Here is a 26847-nt window from a genome sequence, read left to right on the forward strand (position 1 = left end):
GGCCCGTCGATTGCGCGCTAAACGTACCATCAACCGCATACTAGCCCTGAAGGGCTCTGATGGTTCCACGACTTGTGACCCTAAACTGATGGCCTCACACTTTCACGACTACTATAGCTCCCTTTATAATCTCTCTTCCGATGCCTCTACTGCCCCACACCATGTCTCTGCTATTCAACAATATTTATCCTCGTCACCTGCCGAAACTTTCTGCTCCAGACATTGAATCCCTCAACGCTCCTATCACACAAGAAGAGATTCTTGCTACAATTAAGATGCTGCACCGTTCTTCCGCCCCGGGCACAGATGGTTATACTGCTATCTATTACAAGAAGTTTGCCCAGTCCCTCCTCCCTATGCTACATTCTCTCTTTAATTCACTAATGGCGGAGGGCTCTCTTGACGAGGCCACCACCAGGGCCAATATTATAGTCATCCCCAAACCCGACCGTGATCACTTAGAAATGAAAAATTACAGGCCTATCTCACTTTTGAATACAGATCTGAAATTATTCACCAAAATTCTCGCAAATAGACTTGCCCCCTATCTTCCGACACTGATCCATCCGGATCAAGCTGGTTTTATCCCTAATAGACAAGCTGCAGACAACACATGACGACTTATTAATCTTATTCACTTCACCCATGAGGATTCCCTCCCGACCCTGGTGGTGGCCCTCGATGCGGAGAAAGCCTTTGACAGGGTAGCCTGGCCTTTTATACAACAAACCCTACAAAACATTGGATTACGTGGCGCATTCTATAATGCCATTACCTCGCTATACCGCAACCCCTCTGCTTCTATTTTGGTCAACGCCTGTCTTCATCACCCCTGCCTATTAAAAATGGCACCCGTCAGGGCTGTCCACTTTCCCCCCTACTATTTGCCCTGGTGATGGAACCGTTAGCGGCAAAAATTAGATTAAACCCCAACATCTCTGGCATTGTAATAGGCACTCATGAGTACAAAATAGCCCTATATGCGGATGATGTTATTTTAACTCTAACCGACCCGCACACCTCTCTACACCACTTATTTGAGGAGGTTCAGACCTATGGTAGCCTATCTAATTATAAACTCAACACTGACAAAACAGAGATTCTTGACTTACATATACCTCCACGCGATCTGCGCTTATTACATTCTTCTTACCCATTCAAATGGCAAAGCACTAAGCTCAAATACTTAGGGATATATTTAACTAAATCTTACTCAACATTATATGCAGCTAATTTTCTGAGACTTATTTCATCCCTTAAATCTGATCTGACCACTTGGAATAAACTGTTTATCTCTTGGTTTGGTCGCATTGCTGCAGTCAAGATGAATCTACTTCCACGGCTACTGTATTTATGGCAAACCATCCCGATCCATATCCTCATTAAAATACTGAAAAATCTTCAATGTGACTTATCTAATTTTATTTGGTCTGGGAAAAAGCCTAGAGTTAAGATGCGACTACTCCAGCAACATCGTACCGCGGGCGGTCTAGGTGTACCAGATCTTGTGCGGTATTATCGGGCCACACACTTAGCTACCTGTGTTCTCTGGCATTCGCCCCCCACACAGAGAATATGGACCTCCCTTGAAGCCCACATACTGGATGTGTACTCACCTTCTACCCTTCTGTGGTGCCCGCCACGCTCCCGCCCAGCTTCTACCTCACTATTACCTACGATACGCTTTTCGTTATCGATCTGGGATTACTGCACCCGTTTTTACCGGCTCCGTTCTCAAACACCTTACCTAACCCCTTTATGGAATAATTTAGATTTCCCCCCGGGTACTAATCATCTGGCATTCAAACACTGGACCATACACAATATTCTCTTTTTACATGATCTAGCTCCTCTCTCATCATTCCCCTCTTTTGCAGACCTGCAATCCCGCTTCTCGCTCCCACGCTCAGTTTTCTACCAGTACCTGCAAATACAACATTTTTATTCCTCCATCCCTAAAACCACTCGCCCCACCGTAGCAACTCCCCTTGAATCCTGGTGTCGTGGGCCTTATACAACGAAAGGGTTGTTATCAAGCATTTATCGGGCACTGATCGCACACAATGTCCCCCCTAAAGAAAATCATGAACTGGCTTGGGAGAGAGATGTTGGGGAAACTTTAACCATTGAAGAGTGGGCTGACATTAGACAGGAAATCACCAAGAGCTCTATATCGGTCCGTATTGCCGAAAACTCCTATAAACTGTACTATCGTTGGTACCTGGTGCCTTCTAGACTACACACCATCTATCCTACATGTTCTGATAGATGTTGGAGACAGTGTGGACACAGGGGAACCTTGCTGCATGTTTGGTGGTCCTGTTCACTGATTCACCACTTCTGGCAACAAATTCATAAGTTAATCTTGGATGTCATGGACATAACTATCCCTAGTTCCCCCCTCTATTCATTGCTTTCCCGCCCTATCCCTGGCACTACTCGCCACCAACTTAGATTGATTAAGCATATTTTGAACACAGCAAAATGCCAAATAGCGGCACACTGGAAATCCACAACTCCTCCCAATTTGCCCGCCACTGTTAATGCTATCTGGTTTACGTATAAACTTGAACACATTACAGCTACATTACATGACTCGCCAAATTCTTTTGTCAAGACGTGGACGCCATGGACTTCACATTTTAACGCAGAGCCACCATTGACGACCTTTTGATTCTTTAATTGTCTATACTCTAATTTATTATCACGAGCAACCTAGACCAACCAACGCTTCCCCCCACCCTTTTTCTTTTCGTTCTCCCTCACCCTACTCCTTTCTCCACCTTCTTCACTTTCATCTATTTCTAAACCTGGGAAGTTTCTGATTATTGCTAAGATTTCTTTACTGGGGAAGTCTTAAAAATTCCTGTATCTTGATGCTGATATATTTGCTTGACATCCCTTCTTATGTGTATTTTGTATACTTCCTGATGTTTCTTATTGTATTTTTGTCTTTATACTTATAAAAATCAATAAAAAAGATTTTTCAAAAAAAAAAGAAAGAAAAAGAAATCAAACCTAGAACCACTGGCTCCAATTCACCCAGGGATCCTCCCCTTGCCTGTAAAATGTAAGTCGGAAATGTCCGACAGTGTCATACACACTGTCTGTCAGAGACTCACTGTCAGGTTTTCAAGACTTTGGTTTGGAGAGATCTTGAGTCAGCTGAGGATGATTGTTTAACTAGGTGGACATAAATAATTACTCCTCATAGAATATCAGTGGCAATGAGGGGTAACTAAGATATAAAATCATGATACTGGACACTTGGGAGGAATGGACAGGATCTTCTGTAACAGCAATAAAAACTGAAAGCAGAAAGATTTGGTATATAAATCCAGACTGGAACTTGAATAGCTTAGCACAGGAATCTGGGCTGCAGCCGTAATAGCTTAGTACATGAATCCGGTCCGGAAGCAGAATGGCTTGGTACATGACTCCGGGCTGGAACCGGAATAGCTTAGAACATGAATCCGGCCTGAAACCAGGATGGCTTGGTACATGAATCCAGGTTGGAACTGGAAAGGCTTGGTATATAAATCCAGGTTGTAACCGGAATAACTTAGCACAGGAATCCAGGCTGTATCCTTAAAGGCTTGGTACATGAATCCTGGCTGGAGCCGGAATAGCTTAGAACATGAATCCGGGCTGGAACCAGAATGGCTTAGCACAGGAATCTGGGCTGGAACCAAAATAGCTTGGTGCAAAGATAATATGCCAAGTAAACAGCAAGGCTGATACACAGATAAATCTGGTAACTGGAGCCACAAGATAGCTGCTGACAAACGTTGCTCTGTCCCTTTATGGGTTTCAGAAGGAGCCTTGTATCCCCCTTACTCCTCGCTCATTGGTGGACGTGGTCAGCTGGTCCAGTAGCGTCATCTGCGGTCAAACTGACCAGGACCATAATGGCGGCATCCAGAGACTGGAGCCAGCGGAATCTCCATGTGTGGATGCCAGAGTGGAAGACAGGCAGGAGAGCTTGGGAGAGACATCACAGGCATCTCCAAAGGTTACTGAAGAACATGGTGCTGGAATGGGATCGGTATGAGTTATTGATGGCAGGAATGCTGGCCATCATTATATCAACGCCAGCATCTCGGCCTCCAGGATGCTGGCAGAGTGGCGAGCACTAGTAAGGCCCTTGTAGGCTCAATGCGCTCGCCACGCTATGTGCACGGTGGCTCGCAGCGCTCGCCACAGGTTATATTCTCCCTCTATGGGTGTCGTGGACACCCATAAAAGGAGAAAAGCCTGTGTGCTGGTGTGTGCATTGTGATCGCCGGGAACCCGTGCGCCGGTATGTTAACCACATACCGCTGGAACCCAGAGACTAGCACTTGTGTCCAGCGGACTGGTGTTTACCACATTGAATCCTGACATTCACAGCCTGCTTGATCTTGGAGCTGGGTTGGCTGGGGGGAAGGGGGCAGGCCGGTACATGTAAGCTATTTTATTCCTGTGGGGGGTTGGGGGACAGAATAATAATATTTTCATTGATGAACTCAATCCCGCGAATCCTGGTATTGAGATTTTTTTTTAAATCCCAAATCCTCGAATTAAAAAAAATTAAACAGGACTGGCTTCCCTACTGACAACATTCAAAGAGATCCTTCTTCTTCTGTGGACCTAACATTTTCCAAAGCTGGGATCACAATATCCTGAAGTGTAAACAAGAGGGTTTGTTCCAAACAACAGCCCAGTCCTGATGAAAAATGAGAAAATGTGTCCTTTGCCGGTTCTGCGGCACACCACGCATGCATGCCATGAAAAAGTGCCCACTAGCGCGCTGTGTTCACACCTATAATCCCACAGGATTGCATGGTGTGAAAGGTGTCGCAGTGTGACGTACAGGGTCGCATGCTGTGAAGCGCGCACATTTTTCACGCTGCTGGCAAAGATACAAGGGGACACATCTGTAGTTAGGAGAAAACAAACAAAAAAAAGAAAAGAAAAGAACAACAAGACAGAGTTCCCAGCTCTGAAACTTTCCTAGCTGATTAAATCACCTAAACAGATTTCCATGTAAGATATTTTAACTCAGCTGATCTAAGCATTCAAAAGGTGGATGCATACAATATCAGATTAAGATCCCATATAGCACTAGAAGGCACAAAAGTAGTACAGTACACAATGCAAAAATGTTTGGACTTCCAGAACCACGGCTAGTTTTCGTTGACAGAAAACTGAAAAAAACTGAAAATTTTAGCATTTAGGAATTGAAGGGTAGATATGTCCTCATACATCTTTGCTACAGTCACACCAAACAGCCCCTCTTGTCACGCCAGGTTGCGTGAGACTCTTCTAACGTCTGGCATCTTTTTTTGATGAAAATGCATCTTATTCACAACAAAATACAACTAGGACCTATGGCGCTAGCGGGGTGAGTGCATCGAGGACACCCACAGAGGGAGAATCACCTGCCTCACCGGTATTACGGTGGCGGCATTGTACCCATCAGGATTCCGGCGTCGGTATTGCAACTGCCGGGATCCCAACGGGCAGTACGTTAAACGCATACCCTTTATACACATAGCCTGAAGGTAATTTTATGCAATGCATTTAATAATTTTGTGAATGAAACAAAGTTTGTGTACATGCAAAAAAAATAATTTAGGTTTTATATTCACTTTATTCACACAGCCGAAGGGTAATTTTATACAATATTTTTTAAATATCTGTGCATTACACAAAGTTTGTGTACACTGAAAAATCAGAAAACAAAGGTTTCCCTATCCCAGTCATGCTCAAAAAATTCCGTATTTCAAAATATTCTAGACACTATTTTTGACATGGGAGATTCAACCTGTACTGGCATTGTACTGCACAAATTATAACTGTAAATTCATCTTCAGGCTTGATGTGTATAGGAAGCATGATCGCCCTACTGTATATTCCAATGTGGTTAGTAATATAGATTATAAAACTCACACTAATTTTACTTAGAAAGAGGCAATCAGGCGCACTTATTACCAACTTTAAATAACCTGGATAAGGAAGATCTACAATGCTGCTCCCAATGAATAATCTGCAATTATTCAAACCAAACAAGAAATTACAATAATGTATACATACATGTGTACACAGGGAGCGCTAAATATTCATAATTATCTAATTTATTTAGACAATAAAAAATAGAATGACAATGCACAGTTTAATAATAATAAGATATATCAATTAAAAAATTAAAAGCCATATCAAATGGACATCTCTCGTGGAAATAAACAACTCAGTTGCTGGTGTTAAAGGGTCCAGATTAGGCTATTTAGCCAATAATTGCTGAGCAAGTCCAGAATCCTAGTGTATCATTAATGTCACCAGCAAGTAGCTTTTAACTGTAAAAAGATGTACTGTAGCAGTCCATATGGCTTTTAATTGATATATCTTTTTATTATTAAACTGTGCATTGTCATTCTATTTTTTATTGTCTAAATAAATTAGATAATTATGAATATTTAGCGCTCCCTGTGTACACATGTATGTATACATTATTGTAATTTCTTCGTGGTTAGTAATACACTGGGCAAGTAACATGTAAAGCCCCATACACAGTACCTGATCCCCGCTGACGCCGGTATTGTACATGTTAAGATGAGGGAGGGGGTCGTTAACGATGCGCGGGAGTGCGCATCGTTAACGACATTTAGTGTACACACTGGACGAGATTGTGAAAGATCTCGCCTAGTGCGTATGGGGGTTAAGAGGTAAAGGCAGTACCAATTTTGCCACAGTAATCCAAGCAACTTTGCTGTACAGTACCTATTGAATTTATATATTTATATTCGTTTTCTAGCTAACTAAAATTACTCAGAAACATTTCCAGATTATAGGGTGTAAAAACAAATATTGGTTATCACAAAGTTTGCTGTTTTAGTGTTTTTCAAGCTTTTTGTCAGATGTTACTATGGTATACTGAAGTAAAATAACAAGCATTTCACAATGTAAGTGTCAAAGGCTTTTATTGACTACTACATTTAGTATATGCAAAGAGTCAATATATGCAGTGTTGACCCTTCTTTTTCAAGACCTCTGCAGTTTGCCCTGGAATGCCGTCAATTAACTTCTGAGCCACATACTGACTGATATCCGTCCATTCTTGCCTAATCAATGCTTGGAGTTTGTCACAATTTGTGGATTTTTGTCTGTCCACTCGCCTCTTGAGGATTGACCACAAATTCTCAATGGGCTTAAAATCTGGGGCGTTTCCTGGCCATGGACCCAACATTTTGAAGTTTTGTTCCCCAAGCCACTCAGTTATCAGTTTTGCCTTATGGCAAGGTGCCCCATTATACTGGAAAAGGCATTGTTCGTCACCAATCTATTCTTGTATGGTTGTGAGAAGTTGCTCTTGGCGGATGTTTTGTTACTATTCTTTATTCATGGCTGTGTTGTTTTAGAGTACGTTGCAACAGTAAATGTCATGTGTATTGTGTATAAATAAATAATAAATAAGTAATATTATTATTATTATTATTATTATTATTATATCCAGCTCTATAGCGGCCATTTTAAAGATTTTTCTACTGTGTAGTGAGTGAGCCCACTCCCTTGGCTGAGAAACAACCCGACACATGAAAGCGTTTTTTCAGATGCCCCAAATAATCTGAAAGGGGATTCATCAGAGAAAAGAACTTTACCCCAATCATCAGCAGTCCAATCCCTGTACCTTTTGTAGAATGTTGATCTGTCCCTAATGTTTTTTCTGGAGAGAAGTGGCTTCTTTGCTACACTTCTTGACACCAGGCCATCCTTCAAAAGTCTTTGCCTTACTGTGCGTGCAGATGCACTCACACCTGCCTGCTGTCATTGCTGAACAAGCTCTGCACTAGTGGTGCCCCGATCCCGCAGCTGAATCAACTTTAGGAGATGGTCCTGGCACTTGCTGGACGTTCGTAGGCACCCTGAAGCCTTCATCACAACTATTGAACCTCTCTCCTTGAAGTTCTTGATGACCCGGCAAATTCAGGTGCACTCTTACTAGCAGCAATATCCTTGTCTTTTGTGTAAAGCAATGATGACTGCAAATATCCTTGCAGGTAACTATGGTTAACAGAGGAAGATCAGTGATTTCAAGCACCAACCTCCTTTTAAAGCTTCTAGTCTGTTCTGTTATTCTAACTCAATCAGTATGACAGAATGATTTCCAGCCTTGTCCAAAACAACACTCTCACCTATGTTAATGAGTGAATCACGGACATGATGTTAGCTGGGCCTTTTGTGGCAGGGCTGAAATGCAGTAGAAATGTTGATTTTGGGATTAAGTTCATTGTCATGGCAAAGAGAGAATTTGCAATTAATTGCAATTCATCTGATCACTCTTCATGAAATCCTGGATTATGTGCAAATTGCCATCATAAAAACTGAGGCATCAGACTTTGTGAAATTAATATTTGTGTAATTCTCAAAGCTTTTGGCCATGGCTGCACTGTTTAGTGTTATAATGGATAGAAGTTGTGTCCCCTTGTAAGAGTACCGTTACTCCTCTGTACAAGTATATTGTTCCCAGTGGCCAGCCACAATTTACTCTCATTCCACTGGAAAATTTGTGATAAGCAAAAATAGGATTTTGGTACTTACCAGGTAAATCCTTTTCTTTGAATCCATAGGGGGCACTGGAGTACTCTTGGGATATGGACGGCTTAGCAGAAACAAAGGCACTGAATATTTAAATTTAGAACTCTCCACCCCTCCATATCCCAGAGTACCTCAGTGTACGACCTCAGTGTTTTTTACTGAGCGAACAAGAACTATAGAGAGGTTGACAATGGAGAATTCCTATCACATAACGGACAACAACAAAGTTGACCCATAACGTTACGGTCAACTAAACAGTTGACACCATAACCGATAGACCCTTATAATTTGAACCAATCGGTGAAAATGTGTTACCATAAGCTCCTCTGAGCTTAATACAACCCAGGTAAAACTGCTCTGGGTGGGCGTCCAGTGCCCCCTATGGATTCAAAGAAAAGGATTTACCTGGTAAGTACCAAAATCCTATTTTCTTTTTCATCCACTAGGGGTCACTGGAGTACTCTTGGGACGTACCAAAGCTTCCCTCGTGGGCGGGAGAGCTGTTTGACACCTGTAACAGTAGGCGGCCAAAGCTAGATGCTGATGCCGCAACCGTTTCATAACGTGCAAACGCGCACAAACGTGTGCACTGAAGACTATGTAGCCGCGTTGTAGATGCTCTACGACCAACTGGTCATGACATTCCCACAGAACCTGTGGAATGAGCTATTACTGACGTAGGCGACTGTAACCTAGCCTTAAAGTAAGCCTGACTTGTAGTAATTTTTATCCAACTGGATAATGTCTGCTGAGAAACTGGCTAACCCCAGTTGGCAGCATCATAGAGAACAAACAACGTATCCGTATTACGAACTGTAGACGTTCGGGACATGTAGACGCGTAATGCGTGTACCACATTCAGAATTCTAGAATGTGCTGTTAACACAGGAACCACTATTGGTTTATTGATGTGAAAAATAAGAAATCGGAATTCGTCCGAAGTTCTGCTTTGTTATGAGAAAACCCAAATACGGTGGCTTGGAATACAAGGCACCCAAATGTGAAAATAAAACCCTTGCCGAAGCTAAGGCTAGAAGAAAAACGTTTTCCAAGTGAGAAACTTTATCCCCATTTGTTGTAAGGGTTCAAAATATGAAAACTGTAAGAACTCTGAACCCAGCTTCAAGTCGCATGGCGCTGTAGGTGGGATAAATGGAGGCTGCACTTTGATGACACCTTGTAGAAAGGTGTGTACCGACGCAATAGAGTCAAAAGTCTTTGAAAATAAATTGACTACACAGATACCTGCACCCTTAGTGCAGATAAACGCAGTTCTCCATCCCACCCCGTCTGTAACATAACAGAATACGGGTAACTTGAAAGATGATGTCGGAAACTTCCGAGCTTCACACCCACCTATATAGGCACACCAAATTTTGCAATAATGAGCTGCCGTAAGCGGCTTCCTAGTTCGTAACATGGTTGGTATAACCAATACTGTAATGCCCTCGTAACATGGTTGGTGTAACCAATATTGTAATGCCCTATATCTTTCCTTAAGAGGGCGTCTGAACCACCACCCCGTCAACCGCAGCCGCGGTACATAGGTAAATAGGGGTAAAAGAACGGTCCCTGTTGTAACAGGTTGGACGTATTATGAGCGGGCAAAGATCGTGTGCGAGTATTCCTTGGAGATTCGAGAAGCAAGCTCTCCGAACCCCATGAGATATCACTAGTATGACTGTGACGTAACTGTCTTATGATCCGTTTTAGCAACGGAGAGAGCAGCGGAAAACGGTGGAGCCAGATACACGAGGCTGTATGACCACACGAATGTGAGAGCCTCCCCCGCCACTGCCCTTGTGATCTGTCGTTCTGTACACATACTGAGCGTTTGTAATTGTGGCGAGATGCCATCATGTACACCTGAGGGTAACCCCCCCTGTGGATCCACATGTGAAACACCTTTGGATTTAATGCCCAGTTTCCTGGATGAAAATCCCGACGGGTGAAATCATCTGTGTAACAGATGTCCACTCCCGGAATGAACACCGTCGACAACATCACCTAATGGTGTTCTGGGCAATTGAGGATTCGAGCTACCTTCCGCATTGCCATGCGGCTTCTCGGTCCTCCCTGGTTGTTGTGTATGCAACTCCCGTTGCGTTGTCTGACTGCACTTGGACAGACTGAAAGCGAAGCATGTAGTGCATTGTAAATTGCACGGAGTTCCAGGACATTTATAGACAGCAATCTGTCGTGATCCGTTTTAGAACCCCTGTCGCTGACCTTTTTAACTACAACTCCTCAACCTCTGAGACTCTCGTCCAGAGTATATACACCCTCGGCCCCCTGTGGGAAACGCGAGTGAAACCCGGGGAACTAAAGCGCTTTGAAAACACATCATTGTTCCTAATAGGCGAATACACCAATATACCGCTAGTGTGCGTGGCTTTTGCACTAATTGTACTAGATGGTATATTTGTTCTTCCTGGTGTAGTAGGTAAATTTCTTTGATTTACCGTATTTATAATCATACCTAGGAATTGAAGTCGTTCAGACGGAATTAGATGCGATTGTTTTTGAACTTGACCTGCCACCGTGGTGTACGTTAGTAGCGCAAGTAAGAGGAACCTCTGTTGAGACAGAGTTCTTATGATCAGATCGTGTAGGTATGGAACGATTGTCACCGCCAGGGCTCTGAGATGAGCTATCATCACCAACATCACTTTGGTGAATACACGAGGCGTTGATAAGAGGCCAAACGGTAGAACCTAAAAATGGTTAATGGTTGTGGTGTATTGCAACACGCAAGAACCTGTGATGCGGTGACCAAACGTGAATGGGTAAATACACATTGTGAAGATCAAGCGCAATCATGCAATCTTGTGGCTCCAAATATGCAAGTACTAACTGCCGTAAAACCATTTGCAACTGTAGTAAGTGACTTGCTGATTGAGACTGCGACGGAGCCCTCCGGCTTCGTTACCCCAAACAGAGGGGAATAAATAGCCCTGACTCTGTTGGTGTACCAGGTCTGGAAATAAAAACAGCTGAAACCAGCAGAGACTGAATGGCCACCTGGCAAAACGCCTAGCTTCGTCCGACAGAGGCAGTATGTTAAACTGTAAATAGCGGATACATCCATGAGTGGATGTTTGGAAACCCGGCAAATGTAACGTGTAAAGGCGCGCTTCCACAATTGGAAATTCTAGATGGCCTGAGAGGCCGTTAAGCCACTGGCTTGTTGACTTTAGCACCCTGGCGTTACCAGTCGTGACTGTTTTTGTACCACAGCCTTGAAAAGACTGAAGTCTAAAGGGATTAAATGTCGGCCAAAGTATTTTCGTTTTGATACCGGAGGCCTGAATATCAAATTTAGGACCAAACAACTTCTGGCCTTGTTTTGGTGAAACTAGCGACGATGAAAAGCGAGAATCGAGGTAACAGGTGTCAGCAGAAGCTTTACAGAGATACTCTGCAGCTTTTTATTAACAGTGATAGTCATTGTTTCCATACATAGAGCGTGTAGTAACCCAAATGTATCCTTGTCACAGACGAATTCACCAATGACGGATTGTCCCATTTAGATGTGGAAACGGGTAAATAGGGTTAAATGTTAGTCAGATATTCTAAATAATAACTCATTGAAGATCTGTTGTTTATGAAAATCGACAGATTAGATGTTAAAGTCTACTTAGTCTCTGTAACAATTGAGACACTGACTTACTGGTTATTAGCAATGTATGGTTGTCAAAACCCCGCACTATCTGACTGCTGGTCTAATGTAGCCTTCTCACTAGTAGGTATCGTTGTGAGAATTGACATATAATTGTCAGATTAAATTATAAGACCAGTTAAATTAACACCTTGGTACCCAAAGGGAAATTGGACCTTTGGAAACACTGAGACTCCTTTGTTAGAACTGGCGGAGTGACTTCCGAGACTCCGATCTTACCGCTCCTGTCGAGCGGAGTTATGCTTAACATAGGATCTAGGACTGACACGGCTTCCGGAGTGGAAACGTACGAACCAACAGAATGTGTGGTAGATTTATGTACAGCCATTGTAGTAAACCTTATATGTAGTCTGTGTTGGAGGCTTACCCTACAGACAGACACCACAATAGCCAAAGTAACAGACACTTGCACTAATTAGTAAAATGTTTACTTAAGGTGCGTTTTATATATATTATATATATATATATATATATATATATATATAGCTATGGCTAAATACAGTTTACATGGGCCTATGTGAAACCTGAACCAAATTTCCCACTAACACCCCTGCGCCTCCGGTGGCGTAGAGATGTAGTGTAGGAATGTTCTGGAATTACCACTGGAAGAAACAGGAAACATGTTTAAAAATGGCCCCCATGCCATGCTTACATTGAAACTCATATGAGAAGTTACAATACCTGCTGCCACTGAGAATCACAGTCTAGTATACACTGATAAAAACAGTCTAGTATACACTCACATGCAGGTTACAATACAATCACAGGCAGGTCATATTTAATATAAGCTCTGCCTGCAGTTATTATGTATTAATATCTTCTATAGATAATCTGTTATTATTAATAAATTCTATAGATAATATAGATATATATATATATAGACTCAACAGCCTATTACACTTGTAGCATTTGGCAGCTGCAGCCACGCAGTAATCTGCCAGATCCCCCACTCCCTCCCCCTTCCCTGTACTCCCTGTAGCGCTGTGTCTCAGCGGGGAGCCGGGAAGCTTATTGCAGGGAGGCGAAGGACCCAGAGCAGCAGTGATCGGCTGGCCGGAGCGCGGCGTCGCTAGGCAAGCTGCGCGGGTCTTTTTGTCCGAGACTCCGATCTTACTGAAAACACCGCTGACGGATCGAAGCTCTGTGCGGCGGGTCTCCCTGTGTGAGCACCGCTGGCGGTTGTGGCGGGCGGCGTGCGGGAGGAAGAATCGCCTGTTGGGGGACGGAGCGTGGAGCGTCTGAGCGGCAGACAGGGCACTGGCGTTACAGCGGTCGGCTTTACCCACGGACCCCACACAGCGGGACGGCAGCCTGCGCTGACCGTCCCGTTTCCCCAGCATACCTTTTGTAGAAAGGTCTGCGACACTTCCTTCATGCTGCGACGGGCTTCTATCTGAAAGCTCTGTCCAGCTTCTCAGATCATGGCTGCGACGGGGCTTCTATGTGTAAGCTCCGTCCAGCTGTTCAGGTGATGGCTGCGACGGGGCTTCTATTTGTAAGCTCCATCCAGCTTGCAGTAGACAGTGGGCTGCCTGTGGCTGTGAGGGTGCTCTTTGTGAGGACCGACACGCCATGCGCTGCCTTGCAGCGGCACCATCCCGGACCCATGTTTTTATAGAAACTGGGAAGGGAAGTGTAAAAATTAAAAATGAAAAAGTAAAAATGAAAAATTAATAAAATCTTCCACAAAGTGTGGGAACTCCCACAAGCCGTTGTTAGTGCTTTGAGCACGGAAAAAACACTGAGGTCGTACACTGAGGTACTCTGGGATATGGAGGGGTGGAGAGTTCTAAATTTAAATATTCAGTGCCTTTGTTTCTGCTAAGCCGTCCATATCCCAAGAGTACTCCAGTGACCCCTAGTGGATGAAAAAGAAAATATATTAAAGAATAAGTATTAATGTTCTTACCGGACAATACCGTTTTCAAGTCCTCCAGCAAAAATATATTAAAGAATAAGTATTAATGTTCTTACCGGACAATACCGTTTTCAAGTCCTCCAGCAACTACATTGACTGACACTCCTTCAGGTTGGTTAGAAAATGCAACAGAACAAATTATCTCTCTACAATGTACATGTCCAATGAGATCACCATTCACAGTCCAAAGTCTCAAGTCACTACCACCACCAACTGGAAATATAAAAATAAAATAAAAATATTATCTACAACATTTTTAATTTAGTTTTATTCTTATTCAAGCATGACACAGAAACAATGGTAACATTTTTACATTATCATAAAGTACATTTGATTAGTGCAACATGATAAAGTAAAGCAAAAACCTCTATAATATGTATAAAGTATACATTATTATATTCAGCATGTTATATCATCCATTTTAAACAACATATAATACAGCTACAGTAGAAAAAGAACAGCAAGTAGACATTTACAACCAGATAATTACATACTGTACGTGTACACACAAATAACATGTTTCAGGCATGCACACCCTTCATAAGGTACAGGGGCGTCATTAGGGGTTGGTGGACCGAATGGGGGTGCCACCCCATAGAGGACACAGTGCAGCTGTTGCTGGGGTCCCGAACTAATAAATACTGGCGGGCCTGATAGAAAACACTGTGCCAGCCTCATCGCTGCCAGTCCTACCTTCGGGTCTGGGAAGCGCTGGGCTCTTCCGGGTGTCTTAGACACAGCCTGGGTCGTGACCTATGGCGACATGGCAACGTAACATCATAGGTCACAAAGGCGCACGCTGTCCCAATTGCACAATGCTCTGCATGCAGTGACTGCTGATTCTGTTGCCACCCATAGCTGAGCGTGAGGGACTGGGTGACTACTAATGTGTGTGTTTTTTTTCTTGACAGTGGCCATTATGTTTTATTGTTTTCTATAATTTTTTTTCCTCTGGGTCCCAATGTGTAGATTTTTGTCCTGTGGGGTCAATGCATTTTATTACTAAGGATTCATGGGGGAGGGTGACCCCATCAGTAACCACACTGGTTGACACCAAGCCTAGTGATGCCACTGATGAGGCATAGTATTTACTACAGTACATAAGCGTGAAAGCAAGGTCTTCTTACTGCTTTGTCTGTTAAAACCTAGCCTTTTTTTATTTGTTTGTTCTTAATTGTAAAGCAATGCAGATAATAAAAATGCTATATAAATGTTAATAAACACTGTTTATAAAGTGTACTAGAGTGTTGCTTGCACTGACTCGTCTGCCATGCGGCAGTAGAAACCTGTACAATGTCTCTGGAAAGCAGTGGTGATGTTAAGTATGCTGGGTCAATACTGTTTGCTCATATATATTAACAGATAAACTGGCTGCTACATTCTTACTAGCACCCCTATTGATTTCAAGAACTTTAATAAAGCTAATTCATTTTTTTTTTCCAGATTGCATGAGATTTTTCATGAGGGAAGTTTGGTACTTTGATGCTGAAAGGATTGACGTTCACTTACACAGCATACAAACAACTATTGCACAATTAAGACTTACTCAAAATACTGTAGGTGAAAAGGATTATAATGATATTTGTAAAGAGCAAAATTAAACTTGACATTGCCACTATGAAGCGTGCACAATTTCAGAAACATGCAAACAATAACCACCTAAATTGAGTTAAAATGGAAAATGGAGTTAAAAACAAACTACGACATAAGATGTAATTGACAGAACCTAACATAAAATGTTTTTATCAACAGAAACTATAACTGCAATAAGAAATGTATCTCTCTCTCTCTCTCTCTCTCTCTCTCTCTCTCTCTCTCTCTATATATATATATATATATATATATACACACACACACAAATATATATATATATATATATATATATATATATATATATATACACATACATATATAAATGTGTCTTCATATACACTGCTCAAAAAAATAAAGGGAAAACTAAAATAACACATCCTAGATCTGAATGAATGAAATATTCTTATTAAATACTTTGTTCTTTACATAGTTGAATGTGCTGACAACAAAATCACACAAAAATTATCAATGGAAATCAAATTTATTAACCCATGGAGGTCTGGATTTGGAGTCACACTCAAAATTAAAGTGGTAAAACACACTACAGGCTGATCCAACTTTGATGTAATGTCCTTAAAACAAGTCAAAATGAGGCTCAGTAATGTGTGTGTGGCCTCCAGGTGCCTGTATGACCTCCCTACAACCCACACAAGTGGCTCAGGTAGTGCAGCTCATCCAGGATGGCACATCAATGCGAGCTGTGGCAAGAAGGTTTGCTGTATCTGTCAGCGTAGTGTCCAGAGCATGGAGGCGCTACCAGGAGACATGCCAGTACATCAGGAGATGTGGAGGAGGCCATAGGAGGGCAACAACCCAGCAGCAGGACCGCTACCTCCGCCTTTGTGCAAGGAGGAACAGGAGGAGCACTGCCAGAGCCCTGCAAAATGACCTCCAGCAAGCCACAAATGTGCATGTGTCTGCTCAAATGATCAGAAACAGACTCCATGAGGGTGGTATGAGGGCCCGACGTCCACAAGTGGGGGTTGTGCTTACAGCCCAACACCGTGCAGGACGTTTGGCATTTGCCAGAGAACACCAAGATTGGCAAATTCGCCACTGGCACCCTGTGCTCTTCACAGATGAAAGCAGGTTCTCACTAAGCACATGTGACAGATGTGACAGAGTCTGGAGACGCCAAGGAGAACGTTCTGCTGCCTGCAACATCCTCCAGCATGACCGGTTTGGCAGTGGGTCAGTAATGGTGTGGGGTGGCATTTCTTTGGGGGGCCGCACAGCCCTCCAGAGGTAGCCTGACTGCCATTAGGTACTGAGATGAGATCCTCAGACCCCTTGTGAGACCATATGCTGGTGCGGTTGGCCCTGGGTTCCTCCTAATGCAAGACAATGCTAGACCTAATGTGGCTGGAGTGTGTCAGCAGTTCCTGCAAGACAAAGGCATTGATGCCATGGGCTGGCCCGCCCGTTCCCCAGACCTGAATCCAATTGAGCACGTCTGGGACATCATGTCTCGCTCCATCCACCAACGCCACGTTGCACCACAGACTGTCCAGGAGTTGGCGGATGCTTTAGTCCAGGTCTCGGAGGAGATCCCTCAGGAGACCATCCGCCACCTCATCAGGAGCATGCCCAGGCGTTGTAGGGAGGTCATACAAGCACGTGGAGGCCACACACACTACTGAGCCTCATTTTGACTTGTTTTAAGGACATTACATCAAAGTTGGATCAGCCTGTAGTGTGTTTTTCCACTTTAATTTTGAGTGTGACTCCAAATCCAGACCTCCATGGGTTAATAAATTTGATTTCCATTGATAATTTTTGTGTGATTTTGTTGTCAGCACATTCAACTATGTAAAGAACAAAGTATTTAATAAGAATATTTCATTCATTCAGATCTAGGATGTGTTATTTTAGTGTTCCCTTTATTTTTTTGAGCAGTGTATTTAACCGCAATACGCTATGCACCTCGAGATGCTTGGTGTAAGTAGGCACTGTAAAAAAACACTGTAATGTAGCATTTCGTATGCAGATACAGCCACAGTCGCACACAGAATAAAGGCATGCTGCATATCATTTTAATCAGCAGCGTTTGCTTGTGCAATTATTCACATAGTGATGCGATTAAGATGCATCTTCGTGTATAAAATGCACAAAAAGACCCACAGTGTTTGTAAATGCTGTTGACTGCAGCAATGTGTATATGTGTGTGTGTGTGTGTATATATATATATATATATATATATACACACACACACACACACACACACACACACACACACACCTGGGTAGGTGGGCCCAGGATTGTTCTCAGACACAGAGGGAGTTGGGACATACTCACCACCTGATGCTGAACATGTTGGCCAGGCAATAGGTTAGGGTGGTAGTGGTGAGCGTCAGGGTGCGGGGACCAGGAAGGTCTCCATACGGGGTCACTTGCCGGATGCATCATGTGTGGTGAGGACATACCAACTAGCATGCAGCAGCATCTGTGATGGCAGGCTGACTTCAGGCCCTTGGTATGATGCAAGGTGCCTGGTGGCAGCCTGAGCCGCACAGCAGGTGGGTAGATGAGTAGGGTGAAATGACCAGAGAAACATTGGTTTTGAAATGTTGTTTTTTCTCTCTCCTACATTTGCACCAACAGGGGGGGTCATTGCGAGTTGATCGCTAGCTGCCATTGTTCGCAGCGCAGCGATCAGGCTAAAAATCAGCATTTCTGCGCATGCGTATGCACTGCGCTCGCGCGTTGTATGGATACAAAGGCCATTGTGGTTGTGCACAGGTTCTAGCAAAGTTTTCTATCGAACTGACAGCCGCAAGAAGATTGACAGGAAGGGGGCGTTTCTGGGTGTCAACTGACCGTTTTCAGGGAGTTTGCAAGAACGCAGGCGTGTCTGGGCGTTCGCTGGGCAGGTGTATGATGTCAAATCCGGACACAAATAGGCTGAAGTGATCGCAAGCGCTGAGTAGGTTCAGAGCTACACTGAAATTGCACAAACTGGTTTTGCAGAGCTCGGCTGCACATGCGTTCATACTTCTGCTAAGCTAAAATACACTCCCCAGTGGGCGGCAGCACAGCGTTTGCACAGCTGCTAAACCTACCTAGCAAGCGATCAACTCGGAATGACTCCCAGGGAGGGGGTTAAAAGTAATTTGCTTCCTTGGGCTAAAATCCTGGCTGATCTGTTAATGCTGGTTGGGGAAGCCCAGAGAAAGCTTGAAGACTGTGTTAAAGAGAAAGTTATTTTTCCCCGGTTGCTTAGTGCAAATGTAGAGGTACCCTGTTGTGAAACAGTGACGTGTATAAAGTATACACACATACAGGAGTATTCTGACAAATCAGCTAGTGAGGAGTTTTGTTTCCCAATTTTAAGTTAGCCCAAATACAAATGCTGCAATCCCAGATGCAGACGCAGCTAGAAAGAAACAAGCTGATGCATACCGAATTGGTCCTGCTAAGAAAAACACGTCAGGAGCCAAATGTGTTACAGAAAATGACAGCGTCTGATGACATTGCAGCATATATGTACACCTTTGATAGAACTACAACTTGCCTAGGTTGGCAGAAAGAGGGATGGGTCAATAAGTTGGAACCATATTTAACTGGGGAGGCTCAAGAAGTTTACACTGACCTGCCTGAGTAGCAAGCCACGTCATATCCCCATCTAAAGGTGGCTATACTTGCTAGGATAGGGGACAGAACCTACTAATGCTCAAAGGTTCCATAACTGGGGATTTTCTCTTCAGGCACCCCAAATCCAGTAAGCATAGTTGGCCAGACTGGGTAAAGCATGGTTAAAACCTGAGGTTGTGGGTTGTGGAGATAGTGGCCATAGACCACTTTATACAAGTACTGGACCAAGGAGTATAATGGTGGGCTCTACAGGCAGACCCCCAGACCTTTGAGGATTTAGCCAGTCACTGAGCGGTACATCACACTGGGGAAGATGACAAAATGTCTGATCGGGATCCACGGCCTGCCCCAAGCAACGTACCCGGCCCTGCCAGAGACTGTTATGAAAAACCTTATTATAATTTGTTGAGGAGGCGGTGCATATTCGTCGCTTTTGTCCGAAGCATTCTGAGCCTACAGATTGCACAACAAGCAAAGTGGCCAGACTAGCTATCAGTATGTGCACCGGGATGTCCTCTCTTAAGGAATCAACTTTGTTCCGAATTGCAGTTCAAACTGAAGGCCGAGAGGTCTGGGCCCTTGTGGATACTAGGAGTGAGCTATCATATTCAAAAGTACTAGTTGCACAATCAGCAGACAAAGTATTACCTCCTGTAAGGGTGCTATGTGTACAAGGTGCCAAGGAAAAATATTCCCAGGTACAATTTGAAATAGTTAACGGATAGGTGCTACACATCGTGGTTGCAGTGGCCTAAAAATCCTCGTACCCCTTTACATTGGGATGAGATTTTCCCTTGTTGCGAGAGCTGTTGGCTGGCCGAGCCAATGAAGATAACCAGCGACCAACAATTGGGGAAATTAAACTCAATTCCTCTCAGTACTTATACAAGTTGGGTGGGAACCAAAGAGACCAGAAGATTGAGTAACAGTCCATAAGACGGACATTTGGCTGGCATAAAGTTTCATTCCTTGTCTACGGACATAGAGCCAGTTATGACCACAGAATAGCCAGAGGAAAGTAGTCTGGAAGATGACTGTCGTCCATAGACAAGGATGTGTTCTTATGGGGCTTTGCACGTGAACAGTTTAATGATGACAACCTAGTGAAACCTTTTTTTTTTTTTTTAAATCTAGTGGAAATAAATGGCAAAGTGGAGCCAGCCTTGCCTCCAGAAGACACTCCATATTGAGTTGAAAAGTGATTTATTATATTGTGTGCAATATGTGCAAGGTAAAAAAGGTGGACCATTTATTTGTACCCTGAGTACATGTACCACCGGTACTTAAGGCTGTGCACACGCAGCTTTGGGGGGATCATTTGGGGCACGAGAAACCCTCCAGTGAATACAATGTACAGTAGGTTGTTTTGTCTGCTATGTACAGATGTAGCCACGCTCATCCATCTTGCAGCTTGGAAATCCAGACGCGTGTGCCAGCGACTAGGATGCTCACATTTGCCTAAGTACGCACACCCATAGGAATACATGGGTGACATACTAAGTGGCATCCGTGCCTTGGCGGGGCATGTGTGCCCATGCGGCAGAGCCGCAGGATGGATGTGGCTGCATCTGTATGGAGCAGAAAAGAACTGTTGTCAGGAATGCCCAGTCTGTCAGAGGACAGCCCCCAGACCCAAATTTAGAGCTCCCTTGGTGCCCCTGCAAGTCAGTTCAGTTCTGTTTGAATGAACTGGAATGGATTTGACTGTATGAGAGGTTGGCTCGAGGACACCAATACATACTGGTCATATTGGATTACGCTATTAGAAATGTCATCATCGTGGCTCGGTGATTTGGGTGTTTGGATGGGATGCAGCGGATGGTGGGTTTGAGTCCTGGGTGTGGCAGTATATTGAAATGTGTTATTTAATGAGGGGAAGGGGCATCATAGCTTACATATTTATATGAATTTGAGAAATTATTTGTACAGTATCTGTTTGCACTTACTGCATGTAACTTTGTTATTTGTCCTATTCCCTTTGTACTAACTATAGAACACTTGTGAACGTTTACAACTAAAAGAATAAAACTGTACAGAGCATTAATCTCGGATAGCAGAAGAGATGCCAATATAATCTACCTGAGTATGCTGGTGGAAGCTTCCTTCCCAGATTGTGAGCTACACTATACAGTACCACTAACAGAAACTTTGATCCAGGAATGTAGAATGTAACTCTTCTCGGTTTTAGGTTGTTAATGAGATGTACGTTACACAATATATCTCTTGCGTACAACCACACCAAGAAGGCCAAGAATCAATGTTTTGGAAAGTTTTGAATAGGGTTTTTTTTCCAAAAGACCCCTTAAGGTGCATTTGAATAAAGACTGGCAATTTTTCCCTCCTATACATCAAGTGGTTGGGGTATTAGCAATTTATAGCTGATACACTTATAATATGCTAATCTCATGGGAGGTAGTGACCAGTCTAAATATTTTAATGAGAGCAAGACTGCAAGTGACAGGGGCAGTGTGATGAGGTGTAAAGGAAATAGAGCAAGGGGGTAGCATCATACTGAGTTCCATAGTGAGAAGAGTAAGGTCACCCGACAAGACAGAGCAGTGATCAAAGTTCATACATACAACTTGTATACTGGTGTTGTCATAGCCTTACATAACAGGTATGAAGCTTACTTGGCATTAAAAAAAATAATAATCACCTTTATGACATAGAAGTTTTTGACTACTCACTCACCTGAGTCGCACACTGTTGCAATGTCTCCTGTTGTTTCACTAGCAGAAACTGCAGTTACAGGACTTTTGTGGCCTGTAAGACTTTGAACATAACATAACCTTAAAATAAAAAAAAGAAATATATATGAATATATGACCATACAAAAGCAGTAGGTGCCCTCAATGAGATAAAGCTCTATAACTGTAGTAATGTTATTCTGTACAATATTATTAGAATTGTAAAAATATTACCTGCCACAACTATAACAACATGATCTGAGATTTTCTGAAGGTTCACAAATCAATTTGCTATTCTTTCTGCTGAATCCAGATGTGTCCTGATACACAGCACGCAAGGTCCTGAGCGACTAGGCCATACCAAGGCCGGGATGTAATGATGTCCAGCAGTCAAACTCCGATGTCTTTTTAAAGAGGTAATCATTTACAAGGCATGGTTTAGCTTTGTACTGTAAATGATTGCTCCTTTAAAAAAACGTCAGAGTTTGGCGGGCATCCCGCATGGCCGCTGAACGCTTACATCCCGCTCTAGTGTCTTACTCGCCCAAAATGTGCATATTATTTGCATAAATAAAACTGTGAGCGACAAAACTACATTGCTAGCCTGTACTGATCAATATGATGTGACATTTGCACATCTGTGTGCAACAATCTGAACCTGTAAAAAGTGCTATAATGCAGCGGCCACACTTTTTTTCACACCAAGTTCTGCTGTGCTTCATTTGTGACTTTGTACACATTTTAAACGAATTCCTGTACATTTAAAGTCACACCCCATCGTCTCTAATACACTGTGAGTGGTGTTTTGCGGAGTCTGTGATGTGAATATGATGCAAAATGAAACGAAAAATATGGTATGCTTCATGTCTGGGAGCATCTCAGTCTCACGACGTATGGCTGCTAAGTCTATAGCTTATACCTTTAAAGTTTCCCTATTGTTATATTTATAGTAAACCATGTTTAGATTTTGAATATCACTGTAGACCTACATAGTGCCCATGCACACTATAATTTTGCCAGCTCATGTAGGTCATTTTATAGATATTTTGCCCAAAATTGCTGCATGTATGGGCCAAAAAATATTTCTAATTCTGACCAATATCTGTATAGAATGGTTAAAAAAAAGTGATAAATCCAGGTGTACAATAACCACATTTTAGTTATTGACCAATATTGCTGACTGTAATTTGCATGTACAGATGTGTCCTTAGTTAACTTTGCCAAAATCATGATAAAGAGCCCTCTTTCACGTGCCACTATAATGTATATAGTAATGCGCTATGTTATTGGCTGTTTCTCTAATACATAATGCAACCACACGGTGGCCACAGTGTATCATTTTGCTATCTGTGGGTTCATTAAACACTGACAAATGCGAGTGTGGAGTCACAGCTGAATCTTACAGTGCATGTACGGCCTACACTTTACAGTTGGACTAACACACCAATATCGCATGTTACAGTTGTACTGCATACTGTACCTAAACCCCCCCCCCAATTACGTTACTGCATAGGGGCTTTCACTTACGTACTGTACGTACAGTAGTATAAACTTAATTATGGCATAAGCTGATAATAAAGTGCAGGCACTCTGTGTGGATGTACTAAGCTGTCATTTGCATTGAGCTCTCTACTTTTTTTTTTTAATTGATGTCAATTATTTCAGGACAATCACATCGCAAAATACCAGTAAGTTGGAAATTTCATACTGTATTTTGGAATGCGGCATTTGAGCAAAACTGCACGAGGCATTGACCAATAACAGTGTCCCAATTCATTCCTATAAGAGAGTACACCAGAAGAATGGGGTAGAGTAAACATGTCTTCAAAATTGGTCTCAGTAACCTGTCATTTAATTTGTTTTAAAATTTTTCCTTTCAGGTGCACTTACTGTACAAGTGCCAGCAGGACCTGTCTGCCATGGTATGCTGGCATTTGGGCTTCACCAAGAACTGGTGGTCCCTGGAAGCCATTTTGCACACCTGGTCATATGGAGACTTATAGAATGACACAAAGTGTCATTTAATCTATGTTTACCACTTCTACCCTAAAGTACAGGATAAGTACTACAGTACTTGCATAACACTGCACGTAGGACTACAGTAGCATAGCAAAATACTGGCAAAATGGAATTGCAACATTTCATACTGTATTTCGGAATACAGCATTTGACCAAGCACAGTGGGCCTATTAATCCGCAAAGGGGTATGGGGGAGATTTTACTTTATTCTAATAAAGATGTTTTTAAAACCGATTTCTGTATCCTGTCATTACTGTAGCTTTAGTTTATTTATTCTATTTTCCCTTTCAGGTGTATTTACTGTACAGGTGTCTGCGTGAACTGTCTGCCAGGGCATGCTGGTACTTGTGCTTTTCCAAGTGCAATTAGTAGGCTCTGGCAGAATTTTATTACAGCTGGCTATGTTGGAACTTGTAGTTCGCTATAGGATAAAGAATCATGAAATCATTGTTTATTACTTTTATTCCATCTGAAAACCAGATATCCTCATGTATTGATGTGTATAGTCACATTTTATATAGAGTATAAAAAATAATTTTATTTAAGGAAGGGAATCTGGATTAACAACAAAATAAGGACTTCTAATCATGTATTTCTGTATAGAATACAGATGAAACCTATTACAGGTTGAGTATCCCATATCCAAATATTCCGAAATACGGAATATTCTGAAATACGGAACATTTTCAGTGACAGTGAGATAGTGAAACCTTTGTTTTCTGATGGCTCAATGTACACAAACTTTGTTTAATACACAAAGTTATTAAACATATTGTATTATAAGACCTTCAGGCTGTGTGTACAAGGTGTATATGAAACATAAATGAATTGTGTGTATGTACACACATTTTGTTTAATGCAAAAATAAGATTTTACTTACCGATAAATCTATTTCTCGGAGTCCGTAGTGGATGCTGGGGTTCCTGAAAGGACCATGGGGAATAGCGGCTCCGCAGGAGACAGGGCACAAAAAGTAAAGCTTTTCCAGATCAGGTGGTGTGCACTGGCTCCTCCCCCTATGACCCTCCTCCAGACTCCAGTTAGGTACTGTGCCCGGACGAGCGTACACAATAAGGGAGGATTTTGAATCCCGGGTAAGACTCATACCAGCCACACCAATCACACCGTACCACTTGTGATCTAAACCCAGTTAACAGTATGATAACAGCGGAGCCTCTGAAAGATGGCTTCCTTCAACAATAACCCGAATTAGTTAACAATAACTATGTACAATTATTGCAGATAATCCGCACTTGGGATGGGCGCCCAGCATCCACTACGGACTCCGAGAAATAGATTTATCGGTAAGTAAAATCTTATTTTCTCTATCGTCCTAGTGGATGCTGGGGTTCCTGAAAGGACCATGGGGATTATACCAAAGCTCCCAAACGGGCGGGAGAGTGCGGATGACTCTGCAGCACCGAATGAGAGAACTCCAGGTCCTCCTTAGCCAGAGTATCAAATTTGTAAAATTTTACAAACGTGTTCTCCCCTGACCACGTAGCTGCTCGGCAAAGTTGTAATGCCGAGACCCCTCGGGCAGCCGCCCAAGATGAGCCCACCTTCCTTGTGGAGTGGGCCTTTACAGATTTAGGCTGTGGCAGGCCTGCCACAGAATGTGCAAGTTGGATTGTGCTACAGATCCAACGAGCAATCGTCTGCTTAGACGCAGGAGCACCCATCTTGTTGGGTGCATACAATATAAACAACGAGTCAGATTTTCTGACTCCAGCTGTCCTTGCAATATATATTTTTAATGCTCTGACAACGTCCAGTAACTTGGAGTCCTCCAAGTCACTTGTAGCCGCAGGCACTACAATAGGCTGGTTCAGATGAAATGCTGACACCACCTTAGGGAGAAAATGCGGACGAGTCCGCAGTTCTGCCCTGTCCGAATGGAAAATCAGATATGGGCTTTTGTAAGATAAAGCTGCCAGTTCTGACACTCTCCTGGCCGAAGCCAGGGCTAGAAGCATGGTCACTTTCCATGTGAGATATTTCAAATCCACCTTCTTTAGTGGTTCAAACCAATGAGATTTTAGAAAGTCCAAAACCACATTGAGATCCCACGGTGCCACTGGAGGCACCACAGGAGGCTGTATATGTAGCACTCCCTTAACAAAGGTCTGGACTTCAGGGACTGAAGCCAATTCTTTTTGAAAGAAAATCGACAGGGCCGAAATTTGAACCTTAATAGATCCCAATTTGAGACCCATAGACAATCCTGATTGCAGGAAATGTAGGAATCGACCCAGTTGAAATTCCTCCGTCGGAGCACTCCGATCTTCGCACCACGCAACATATTTTCGCCAAATTTGGTGATAATGTTGCACGGTTACTTCCTTCCTTGCTTTAATCAAAGTAGGAATGACTTCTTCCGGCATGCCTTTTTCCTTTAGGATCCGGCGTTCAACCGCCATGCCGTCAAACGCAGCCGCGGTAAGTCTTGAAACAGACAGGGACCCTGCTGAAGCAAGTCCCTCCTTAGAGGTAGAGGCCACGGATCTTCCGTGATCATCTCTTGAAGTTCCGGGTACCAAGTCCTTCTTGGCCAATCCGGAACCACTAGTATCGTCCTTACGCCTCTTTGCCGTATAATTCTCAATACTTTTGGTATGAGAGGCAGAGGAGGAAACACATACACCGACTGGTACACCCAAGGCGTTACCAGCGCGTCCACAGCTATTGCCTGCGGATCTCTTGACCTGGCGCAATACCTGTCCAGTTCTTTGTTGAGGCGAGACGCCATCATGTCCACCATTGGTCTTTCCCAACGGGTTACCAGC

At 43.1% G+C, this 26847-nt stretch overlaps 1 protein-coding gene across 2 annotated transcripts in view; it reads right to left on the reverse strand.

Annotated features, from left to right (window-relative positions):
- The window catches only part of LYST (lysosomal trafficking regulator), an 864675-nt gene that overhangs the window by 25894 nt on the left and 811934 nt on the right, over positions 1–26847 (reverse strand). For both annotated transcript variants that reach the window (XM_063917604.1, XM_063917602.1), the window contains exons 49-50: positions 22047–22144; positions 14228–14384 (exon numbers count right to left, since the gene is read on the reverse strand). In XM_063917604.1, the coding sequence (XP_063773674.1) occupies positions 14228–14384; positions 22047–22144 (255 nt within the window). The remainder of the gene's footprint in view (positions 1–14227; positions 14385–22046; positions 22145–26847) is intronic.

This window comes from Pseudophryne corroboree, chromosome 4 (assembly GCF_028390025.1).
Source record: "Pseudophryne corroboree isolate aPseCor3 chromosome 4, aPseCor3.hap2, whole genome shotgun sequence".
Taxonomy (NCBI): domain Eukaryota; kingdom Metazoa; phylum Chordata; class Amphibia; order Anura; family Myobatrachidae; genus Pseudophryne; species Pseudophryne corroboree.